We start from the raw sequence: 11,621 nt of genomic DNA on the forward strand, positions 1-11,621 counted from the left end.
AAACCTTCCTTGGCCCCTCACTGTCCCATCTGGGGTAATAATCACTTTCCTCTCATTCATTCACTTCAGAAGCATTACTGCCCTTTTAGACATTGGGGATGTGGAGAGGAACAGGACGGACACAGACAGACCCCGTGTTTACTGGTTCCTAGGGAGGTTGGGGGCACGGTGGGTCCTAGGAAAAGAGAACAGTTCGGACTGGAGCTGGGTAGGGAACAGACAAGGCGGGAGAGTTCGGAAGGGGCCAAGGGCAGTAGGACTTCAACTCCGTGCTAAGATATTCAAGGTCCTGCATGAACTGACCTTCACCTTCCAGGCTCCGTTCTACCATGCTGCACTTGCAAACCCCTGACTGTAGCCCTTGCTCTGGCTGTGCCCTGTGGGTCCCTGTGAATTCTTGTGCCTGCATGGTTTAACTCGTCCTCATAACACTTTCTCCTTTAAATATTTACTGAGAACTGCCCTGTGCCAGGTGCAGGGAACGCAGAGATGTCAAAACCTGGCTCCACTTTCACTCCACAAAAAGAAGAGGCAGCACAGGGGGTGCTCAGGACAAGAAGGTGGGGCTTGCGGAGGGGGGGGGGTGGGGAAGGCGGTGCTAGTCTGGGAGGACTGGGAGCTCACCGAAGGTGACTCTTGAGCTGGGTTTATTTATTCATTTTTATTTTTAATTTTTATAAGTGTTTATTTTTGAGAGAGAGACAGAACATGAGCTGGGGAGGGGCAGAGAGAGAAGGAGACACAGAATCTGAAGCAGGCTCCCAGCTGTCAGCGCAGAGCCCCGACGTGGGGCAGGGGCGCTCGAACCCACAGAACAATGAGATCATGACCTGAGCTGAAGTCCAACACTTAACCGACTGAGCCACCCAGGCGCCCCATTGGGCTCGGTCTTAAATGACAAGGAGGCACTAGGCCTGGGGCGGAGGAGTAAAAAGGGAGAGGTTCAGAGAGCCTCTCTTCAGAGGGGCTCTCTGAACTCCCAGTATCCTCTGAGATCCAGATGAAGGCTGGACGGCTCCATCCCGGTAAACACTCTCGCACACAACAACTCCCCAAGGGCACAGATACACTCCCCATTTACCTCCACACCCCTGTATCCGCCCCCGCCCCCCCATCCTCCCCTCAACTCCTGCACAGGCTCACACACATTTTTGCAGGCAACTTTGAGCGTCCTCGGTCCCCGCGGCTTTGCCAGGGAAAAATTCCCACCTCCTCCCCTCCACTTCCGGCCCACAGCTTCCCAGGCCTGCAAATCTTCCTCTTCCAACTCTGGACTTTGTACCCGTCACGGGAAATTCACTAGCTTATCAGGGCCGTCAGCCTGGGCAGTTGCCTGCTGAGGTGTCTGCTCGCCCGTTCTAGGGCCCGCAGGACCCCTCTCTGGATCCCAGCTGCACCAACACCCCTCCCCTCCCCCCACTTTCTGCACCCGGCGCTGGGGGTGCGGGTGGGGCGTGCGCCAGAAGGTTCACTGCAAAAGCTTGGGGTGAAGTGTAATTAGTCGTCTTGATTGGAGGCGTTGCCTGCAGCCCGGCCCTCCGCCCTCCCTGCGGATTCAGCCCCGCCTGCCGGCTGCGTCCCCAGGTGAGTCAGGTGGTGGCTTTGGCCCACCCACCTGTTCTGTTTCTGCCCGCCCCAGCCGGAAGCTTCATCCAAGGACTGTGCACAGTTCCTACAGGTGGGGAGCAGAAGGGGAAGACCTTGGGGGGCCTGGGAGGGGGATCCCACAGATTCCTGAGGGCTCCTGGGAGCAGAAAAGGAACCACAAAATCAGAGTGGGGTGTGTGTATCTGTGAGATCACAGGGTGTGTGTTTGTCGGTGGAAGAGACGTGGGGGTAGGGTGACAGCCCGTGTCCTTGGGAAGAATTCACAGGGACAGAGCAGGCAGGAGAAGGAGTAGGGTTAAATCTTACAGACCTCAAAGGGAATACAATTCACTTCCAGTTAACAAAATCTAATTTTGGGGGGATCCAGTGCCTAGCGTGGGGCCCAGAGTAGGCATCCAATGAGTGAATGAATGCTTTAGCTCTCCTTTCTTTAAAAAAAAAAAAAGTTTATTTATTTTGAGGGTGGGGGAGGAGGAGAGAGAGGGGGAGAGAGAGGGAGAAAGAGAATCCCAAGCAGCCTCTGCACTGTCAGCGCGGAGCTTGTTGAGAGATTATGACCTGAACTGAAATCAAGAGTTGGATATTTAGCCGACGGAGTTACCCAGGTGGCCTTAGCTCTCCTAATACCCGCTTCACTCTCCAGCTCGCCCATCCTCACCTCTCACCCAGACTGAGCTGCTGAGCACCAAGCTGTCTGCCAGAGCCCGGGCACATTTTAATTGGCTCGGTCCTTGCCCCCAGGCAGCTGCCCATCCAGTAACTGGCCAATCCTGATGGGTGGTTGACTGGGTAGGCCAGCGAAGGGGTCATCCGAGGGGTCAAGGGACAATCTCATAGGCAGGTGTGGTTTGATTTGGCTTTGGGGGATGGGGAACTCAAAATACCGAGGAGGGGTGTCTGGGAAACAAGAGAGTGGGTGAGGTGGGAGGTGTGTGTGGGTGGAGCATGGTGGGGGGTGGTGGGGACTGTGGAGAAGACAAGTTCGGCTGCAGGGCCGTGTGCTAGGTTGTGGAGCCTTGAAGAACATGCCGAAGAATCTGCGTATAGCCCTGAGGGCCTGGGGAGCTCTGGAAGGATTTTTAAGCGGGAGAGTGATGGGATCAGATTTGGGCTTTAGGTCCACCACTCTGGGGAGTGAACTAGAGGTGGGGAAAGACGGGATGGCGGGGGGGCATTGTAAGAGTCAAGGTACAAGATGAAGGTGGCTTGGACTGGGGCAGTGGCTGGGTGCAGAAGAGGGACAGAGCCATTCTGGAGATACTTAGTTCCAGGAAGAACTGATGGGGCTTGGTGACAGGTTGGAGGTGAGGAGGGAGAGTATCATTAAGATATCAGTATTAAAGAATATATGGCAGGTACTCCCCTAAACCAGATGCTTCTCTCCTAGGTGCTTTCCTAGCCTGGATCCTCCTCTCCAGGTACTCCTCTGATTGAGGTGGTCCACCTGCAATAATCTCCAGTCCTAGCTGTTCCTCTGACAGGTACTTCCCCAAGTACTCCTCAGATTTGGGTGTTTCTCCTCCAGACATTCCTCTGACTCAGCTGCTCCTCCTACAGGTATTCCCATGCCTAGATGGTCTTCTTCCAGATACTCCCTTAATTCAGGTTCTCCTCCCTAGCCCTAGTGGTTCTTACCTAGGTAATTTCCTGATCCAGATGATCTGCATTTGGCTACTCGCTGAAACTGCTTCCCTCTGGGCAGAGGTGGATGGACAAGGGATGTGTCTGAAGAGCTGAGGGTCAAGGTGGGGTGGCAGGGGCTCCTGCCTGAGGAGGAGAGGGGCCCCCTGCCTGGGTAGGGACAGGCACCGTCCTCCACGTGTGGTCTCTACTTTGGTTCATAAGTTCTCAGCCATTGCTGTTGTCTGACCCCTGGGAGCCAGAACTGCCTCTGTCCCATCTTCCCAACCTCAGCCTATCAGGCAGTGTAGCAGATTGGGCTCTGGGCCCCGGTGTCAGAGACTTGGGTTCAAGTCCCGGGACTTCTGTCCGAGTTGGTTCACCCCTCTGGGCCTCCGAGTCCTCATCTACAGAGAGAGGATAATGTTTATACCCACCTTACAGTGTTCTGTGAGGACATGCCGCCCGGTGCCTGAATCATACGTAGTGCTTAGCAAGTTCCAGCATTGATTTATTTGTTTCAGCTGCTTTCTGAGCTGGACCCTACAGTCTTCCCTTACAAATAGCCAATTTCCAGGTGCTCAGCTTCCCTTGCGTGCACAATCGGTTATGGTTAATTGTCCAGTGCCCAGAGTTGGTGCAGCGCCCTAACATGGCTGTGAGTCTGTCCTGGAATGTGTGCCTGTGGCCTCCCACGACACCTGCACATGGTGTATATGTTCTAGGACTCTGTGCTCCAGGGCTGCCTGGCATCTGGGGGGTCTCCTTGGAGCTACGGCTCTTCTGGCAGAAGCTGAGGCTCACCGGTGTCTCCAGGCCCCTTCATGAGTGAGGCAAACCAAAGTGAGTGAATGGGAAGGGGGCTGGGGAGGGGGTTGGGAGAAGGACCCTGTCCCCACACCTTTCGGTCTCCCCAGGGAACCCATCTGGGGCCCCATGCATAATGCTGTCCCTTTCTCTGCAGCCACTGTGGGGCCCTCAGAGCTCTCCACGGCATCAGCCACCTCCCCTGGGCTGGGCACTGGGGCCCGGGCATGGCCTGTGCTGGTGGGCGTCGTGCTGGGGGCTGTGGTCCTCTCTCTCCTCATCGCGCTTGCTGCCAAGTGCCACCTCTGCCGCAAATACCGTGCCAGCTACCAGCACCGCCCGCTGCCCGGGACCGGAAAGGGTGTCTGTCCGGAGGTGGGTGAAGAAGATGACGATGGCTTCATCGAGGACAATTACATTCAGCCTGGGGCCGGCGGGCTGGGGACAGAGGGCGGCAGGGACCACTTTTCCTTCTGAGCCCCCATCTTTGGTCACCCCCCACCCATACCTGACAGCTGAAGGATAGTGGATACCACAAGGGGACCGTGAGCCTCAGGGACGGAGGTGTCTAGGGCGTAAGGGCTCACCAGGGGTAGAGCAGTCCTCCCTTCCCTGACACTGCCGCTGCTCGAGTGACAAACTTTCTCTTGCTCAATCACCCTCGATGACTCCCTGCTGTTCTCAGGACAGCTACCAAGGGCCCGGCTAGGGAAATAAGGCCTCTGTCAGCCTCTTGGTTCCCTTTCTTGCCTTTCCCGACACCACTCCCTACTAAAGTAATTATTTGCTTTTCCTTCTCTCCTACATGGTGTTTCTCCATGCACTTTTTGGTCACACTCTCTCCCCGGCCTATACTGCCCTTCTGTTCTTGCCAATCCTCCATGACTGTGATGAAAGTCCCTGGTCCATCGACTCCCTGTAGCCCGTCTACCTGCCAGCATTTCAAATGAGCCCGATGAGAACATTTTAGCAGGTGCCAAGTAGTGTGCCAACTTTCTTGTTGAAAATTTTCCCTATCAATAAAGTGAGTCATCTAAACGGTTACAGTATATTACACTTCCCACGGGTATTAATAAATCTATTTTCATTTTAAACAAAAGTAAAAAGGAGTCCCTGCTTCTCAGTTTTCCTGAGTTGGAACCTGTGCATAAAAGCATTCCTTCTCATAGCTGGATAGAACTGCTCGGATGTCCCCTCCTCCGGGGGACGCCTTTTGTGAGCCCCTCCGTCTCATAACACCCCGTGAGTTTCTCTACTATTCTCTTGTCATGGTTTATATTATTTTATTTTATTTTATATTACATTTTATTATATTATATTTTATTTTATTTTATCTTTTTTATTTATTATTCTTTTTGCCACGGTTTATTTTAATCTGTATTGCAATTTGCACCTACCCCTTACCATGCCCGTCCCCACAGTTAGACTGTGACCTCTCTGAAGACACAGGCTGTGCCTCATTCTGTGTTCTCATTCTTGCACATGGCAAGAATGCTAAATAAGTATTGGTCAAGTTTGTTTAATTACTGCAGGCTGAGGAATGAGTAGATGAAAGGTGAGGGAGTGAGGCGACCGTGGAAGACTTGGTCAAGAATGGATGAAGAGGAGGAGGGCCGGGTCATCCTTGCTGTTGGGGAGATTGGGACGAGGGAGGCAGCTTTGTGTTTTTTTGTTTTGTTTGTGTGTGATTCAACAGTTCCATACATTAGTCAGTGTTCATGTACTGATAGTTGTATCCTAATCCCCGTCCCCTATTTCACACACTCCCCACCCACCTCCCCTCTGGCAACCATCTGTTCTCCGTAGTTAAAAGTCTGTTCCTGGGTTTCCTTTTTTTCCCCCTTTGTTCATTTTTCTCTTAAATTCCACATATGAGTGAAAGCACATGCTATCTGTCTTTCTGTGACTGACTTATGTCACTCGGCATTATACTCTCTACCTCCATCCATGTCATTGCAGATGGCAATATTTCATTCTTTTTGATGGCTGAGTAATATCCCCTTGTGTGTATATACCATCTTCTTATCCATTCATCTATTGATGGACACTTGGGCTGCTTCCATGATTTGGCTACTGTAAATAATGCTGCAATAAACATAGCGATGCACACCTTCTTTCAAATTCTTTGGGTAAATAGTCAGGAGTGGAATTATTGGACCATAGGGTAATTCTATTTTTAACTTTTTGAGGAATCTCCATAGTGGCTGCACCATATCACGTTCCTACCAACAGTGCACAAGGGTTCCTTTTTCTCCATATCCTTGCCAACACTTGTTTCTTGCGTTTTTTATTTTGTTATTTTATTTTATATTTTTTAATGTTTATTCCTTCTTTGAGAGAGAGAATGAGAGAGAGCATGAGTGGGGGAGAGGCAGAGAGAGAGGGAGACACAGAATCTGAAGCAGGCTCCAGGGTCTGAGCTGTCAGCACAGAGCCCCACACGGGGCTCGAACTCACGGACCATGAGATCACGACCTGAGCCAAAGTCGGACACTTAACTGATTGAGTCACCCAGGGGCCCTGATTTTATTTTTTAATTTTTAAAATTTATTTTGAGAGAGAGAGAGGCAGAGGATCTGAAGCAGGCTCTGCACTGACAACAGCGAGCCCAATGTGGGGCTCAAACTCACGAACTGTGAGATCATGAGCTGAAGTCGGACACTTAACCAACTGAGCCATCCAGATGTCCCTGTGTTTTTTATTTTAGCCATTCTGACAGGTGTGAGGTGGCATCTCATTGTGGTTTTGATTCACATTTCCCTGATGATGAGTGGTGTTGAGCATCTTTTCATGTGTCTATTGGCCTTCTGTCAGTCTTCTACGGACGAATGTCTGTTCATGTCTTATGCAAAACTAAAAGACACCTGAGTGGGAGGAGAGATTTGCAAATGACATATCTGATACAGGGTTGGCATCCAAAATATATAAAGAACTACAACTCAACACCAAAAAACCAAATAATCCAAGCAAGGGAGGCAGTTTTAAGAAGGGACAAAGTTAAGCTTCTTTTCAGTTGCAAGCAATGGGAGGAGAATTGAAGGGACAGCTGACTCAGGAGGGCAGGAAACGGGTGGCTCTAGCAGCCTTAGGACAGGAATGGTACCTTTTGTGCTCTGTCACTTGTGGGCGTTAATGACACTCCATGCATGGGACTCCTGAGTTCTCGATGGCAAGTTTCAAATACTCCGGTGACAGAGTCTCTTCAGCCCAGTTTGGGTCAAATATCCACCACTGGTCCAACCCACTGTGACCAATAGCAGGCTTCTATAGTGCAAATGTGATTTGGGGAGGCTGCCTGTTGGTTTCAGGTCATTCCCAGACAAGGGGAAGTCATCAGGAACCAGGCGGCCACCCCACACATGCTCACTGAATGCAATGTTAGCCTCTGAGGAAAGAGCCAGCAGAGAAGGAGGGTGAGGGCAGGACTGATACAGGGAGGAGCTTGAGAAAAAGGCAGGAGGTCAAGGGGGGCTGCAGTGGAGGGTCAAGGGATGCCCTCGGCAGTGGTGAAGTTGAAGGGTAGACCAGATCAGCTAGGGCCATCATGCCAAGATAGCTTGCACTTCAACATGAGAGCATCTGAGGCTCATCTGTGGATGTTTTTGGCCAGGGAGCGAGGTAATCATGATAGAAAAGTCATTCTGGATGCTGTGCCAGTGGGTTGGAGGGGAGACACCCAGAGAGAGGTGATAAGACCTGCCTAAGCTGAGGCAGGGAACAGAGAGATTCCAGAGACACGAGGGAGGCAGGGTTGGTGGGCTTGCTGGCTGCTGGCCATGGGAAGTAGAAAGGAGGCAACGAGGTTGCCCTGGTTTCTGGGTGGGGGGCTGGGCACCCTGAGGAGGGGCAGGCTTTGCAGGAACAAGGATTCAATGCCTGACGTGCAATTTCCAGGGGGAGAAGTCTGGGGACAGCTGGGTGCACCCGGGAGGACTCTGGTCTGCAGAGTGTGTGTTTGGGACTAGTTGGCACTGGGATCACCAAGAGCCAGGAGTGAAGAAGATCAGGAGCCTGGGTGGAGTTGAGGAGGTTCTGAGGACTAAACAGGGAAACACTGACATCTAAGGGCTTGTCAGCAGTGGAGGACGTGGCAGAGCCTAGAGCCCATGTTCCCAACCCCAGCAGTTGTTCCTGAGTCCAGAGACAGTCTGACTCTTGCAGGTCTGGCAAGTTCCTGTGTCTGGGACAGCAGCATAGGCTGCCCCAACCCAAGACCTTGAGGAGGACGTTGAGGAGCAAAACTAAGGGGTGGAGGGCATGTGTTGAACAAGGGAGGAGCTGCTGGAAACTCAGCTGCTGGAAACTTTACACTCCCTCAGTGCCCACCTGGGGAGGGGGTGGGGTGCGGGGCGGACACTGTCCTGCCTGCAGTTCTGGGCCTGGAAGCAGCTCAGCTGTCCCCGTTGTCATGTATTCTTTGGGACCCGAGTCAGAGCCTCTGAGGGATCCAGGCAAGGGAAGGGCTTGCTTTCCCTGAGCCCAGCACCCAGCCAGGGTCAGCAGGGAGGGCTTCTTCTAGGAACCCACTGTGGGCATCATGCCTGGCTGAGCAGGCCCCTGAGTAGGACCTTGGACCCTGTCCTAAGAGGCCTTCCTAGATTCCTCTGAGGAGTGATTTCCACTGCGCTCTGAGTGCTTGAGCCCAAGCACAAAGAGGGAGCATGATTTGGGCCCACAGGTTCAAAGCTGAGGGATCCTAGACTTTGTGGGATACCTGGGACTCAGCCAGACCTCTCTCTGGTCCTCCCTCCTCTGGCTTCAGGCCCTGGCCCCAGCCTGCCTCTGTTCCTAGCCCTGTACCCTGTCCTGCACCCTCAGCAGCTGCCAGCACCTTCTCTGTCCTGAGAGCCTGACCCAGACAGACCTGACTGTGAAGGACAATTCAGCTTCCCAGCTGTCTTGTCCCACTGCCCCCAAAGCAAGGCCACATCCCTCTTCCTTGTATGGAGGCCAACGATGGGTTCACACAAGCCACAGGCATGAAGCTTAAGAAGCTCAGCAGAGCAGCAAAGTGAGCTGAGAGCAGACTACTTGGATTCAAGTCCCAGCTCTCACTGACTTGCTGTGTGACCTTGGGCAAATTGCTTACTGTCTCAGGGCTCCAATTTCTTCTCGGGAAAATGGGGATGATAATACTGCTTACATCATATGGTTGTTAGAAGGATTAAATGTTAGTATGTAAAGTAGAACACAGCAAGTATTAGCTACAAACCTATGGGTACCCTCAGGGCTAGCTCCCTACAGCAGGGGGCAGTCTTAATCCTGAAGGAGGAGCTTGCCAAGCCTCCTCCCTCCTCATTCACTCTGGGCTGGGGATTTGAACGTGTCTGTTTCCCAGGACTCAGGTCAGAAGATCTGGTGGGGGCAGCAAAGGCCTTGAATTAGAATCTTGGCTACTGTAGAATATAGTCACAGCAAGAACAAAATCAGCCATAATAGCACCGATGCTCTAGCCCTTCCTTACACGGCTCTGCTGGGCAGGCACCCCCATTTTATAGACAGAGAAGTTGAAGCTCAAACAAGTTAACTGCAACTCGGCTGCTTCACTTCACAACGCCGTGATCTCACCCCAAAGTAATGATGAAACAGATCCAGAGAGGGGACCTTTGGTGTTTGGAATTGCTCCCACCCTGCCTGGGCCGACACCCTCTCCCCTGAGTGAATGGGAGCTGAGAATTTTTAGGGCACAAGCTCCCGGTTTGGGAGGGCAGGCCGTGAGGGTGGAAGTGGTACGTTCCATCCTTGGCTGGGCTGTCCCGGTTGCTGGGGCTGACTTCCATGGCCATGTCCAGGGAGCCTCTCAGGTCCCGAGGAACAGTGAAGAAGGCAGCCCCTGTCAGCATGCAGAAAACTGGGTATGAGGGGGCATGTGTTGGTCCCCTGAGGCCCAGAGGAAGCTCCTCCAGAAACCTGAGTGTCCCCAGAAGGCCTGAGGTCTCATGGGAGATGTGACTGGATGTGATGTAAAGACCACCCAGATTGGAACAGAAGTTTCTGGAACATGTTCTCCAATATCCAGGGGTCCAGGTGACACAGCTGAGAATCTGGAATGTGTTGAGCCCAGGAGGAACATGTGGCAAATGCCTCTCTCTACCTCCCCTGCTGCCCAGTGCGGACCTCTATCTAGGCCCGGATCACTCCACTTCCTCTCTCATTCTCCATAGCAGCTCTTTAAAATGGCCTCTGCATCACAGAGAAAATAGCTGTTGGTCAGGGCCTCCCTCAACTTCCTGCTACAGACCCCACAAACTTACCTGTGTCCACGTTCTTCCTTCTCTCCTGTCAAAGTGGCACCGTAAGCCCAATGCCACCATCTTGTGCCCTGGAGGCACCCTCCCTGCCGCTCCGTTCAGGGACTTTAAGAACAGCCTCTTCTCTGCCTTGTGTCTTAAACCTGTCTATCAACATTCGGTCAACCCTTCACACCTCTCCCATCTTAAAAAGCTCCTGAGTCACGAAGACATGTTGGTCCCACCCTCTGAACATCCATCGAATCTGTTGTGTTTCCCTCTGTCCCAACAGCCATCCCTTTGGCCCCCGTCATTGTGCATCTGCCGATGGCACTCATCAACCAACTGATTCCCCTGCCTCTGTTTTTACCTCTTCCAGTTAATTCTCTGTGCTGCAGGGGGAATGACTGTCCTAAAACCCAATTTGACCTCTGCTTCAAATCCTTCCCTGGCTTCCTCTTGACCTTAAGTGGTGCCACCTGTACAGAGCCTCTGAAAGAGTGGCCCAGGGCTCCTCCCTGGCTGCACCTCCTGCCTCCTGCCAGTGAATGCTCCAGTTCTAGCCACACAAACCCTTTGTGTTTCCTTGCAGGAGCCAAGTTCTCTCCTCTCTGGACCCTTCTTCTGCTCTTTCTTCTTTCTGGCACTCTTTCTTCTCAACCTCTCTAGCTTGGCCAGCTGCTTCTCATCCCTCAGGGGCCAGCAGCAATGGCACTTCTGGGCCTGATTGGACATTTCTTCTGATTCTTTTTCTCCTAAGGCCCATTCCTGGCTCTACGCTGCAGCCAGCTGGCCCCAAATCCTATTCTGGCCAAAGTACTTCCCTCATTAAAAGCTTTCCATGTTTCTCATTGTCCTGAGGACAAAGTCCAAATTCCTCAGCTGGGCTGACGAGGCCATTCCACAGATAGGAGTGAAGGAGGAGCGATTTGGGGGGAGCAAGGTGAAGGCCTCCCACCACATGACCCTCTTGTTTTCTCCTGACAGGGGAGGTCACACCATCTGCAGGGGGTGATGCTGAGGTGTGAGGGGAGTGGAGAGAACTTGGGGGGCCCGCTGTGAAAGCAGGAGCTGACCAGGGAAATGCAGCGTAACTGATGAGCAGAATTGCAGACCAGTCGAGATGGGTGATGAGGAATTCGTGGTGACACCAGGCGGCCTGGCCTAATACCTGGTCACTGGGAGGCAGTAGGTGTGGCAAAAGCAGCTGGGTGAGCTTCAAAGGAGCAGGGTGCTAAGGGGTTGGGGACTCTGTGAAGGAGTGGGTGAAATGTTGGGCGATGGGATTTTAAATTTTTTTTTTTTCCAACGTTTATTTATTTTTGGGACAGAGAGAGACAGAGCATGAACGGGGGA

General features: G+C 52.5%; 1 protein-coding gene across 2 annotated transcripts; it reads left to right on the top strand.

Annotated features, from left to right (window-relative positions):
- Window positions 1–1,600: 1,600 nt before the first annotated feature.
- Window positions 1,601–5,927, top strand: CC1H1orf210 (chromosome C1 C1orf210 homolog). 2 transcript variants are annotated; one of them, XM_047873478.1, is made up of 4 exons: window positions 1,601–1,678; window positions 2,996–3,165; window positions 3,954–4,071; window positions 4,193–5,927. In XM_047873478.1, exons 3-4 carry the CDS (start codon window positions 4,053–4,055, stop codon window positions 4,510–4,512), a joined length of 339 nt encoding a protein of 112 aa, XP_047729434.1. In that variant the 5' UTR covers window positions 1,601–1,678; window positions 2,996–3,165; window positions 3,954–4,052; the 3' UTR covers window positions 4,513–5,927. The 2 variants fall into 2 exon arrangements, with proteins under 2 accessions (XP_047729434.1, XP_047729433.1); XM_047873477.1 differs by having other exon boundaries at window positions 2,996–3,089.
- Window positions 5,928–11,621: the final 5,694 nt, after the last annotated feature.

This window comes from Prionailurus viverrinus, chromosome C1, assembly GCF_022837055.1.
Source record: "Prionailurus viverrinus isolate Anna chromosome C1, UM_Priviv_1.0, whole genome shotgun sequence".
Taxonomy (NCBI): domain Eukaryota; kingdom Metazoa; phylum Chordata; class Mammalia; order Carnivora; family Felidae; genus Prionailurus; species Prionailurus viverrinus.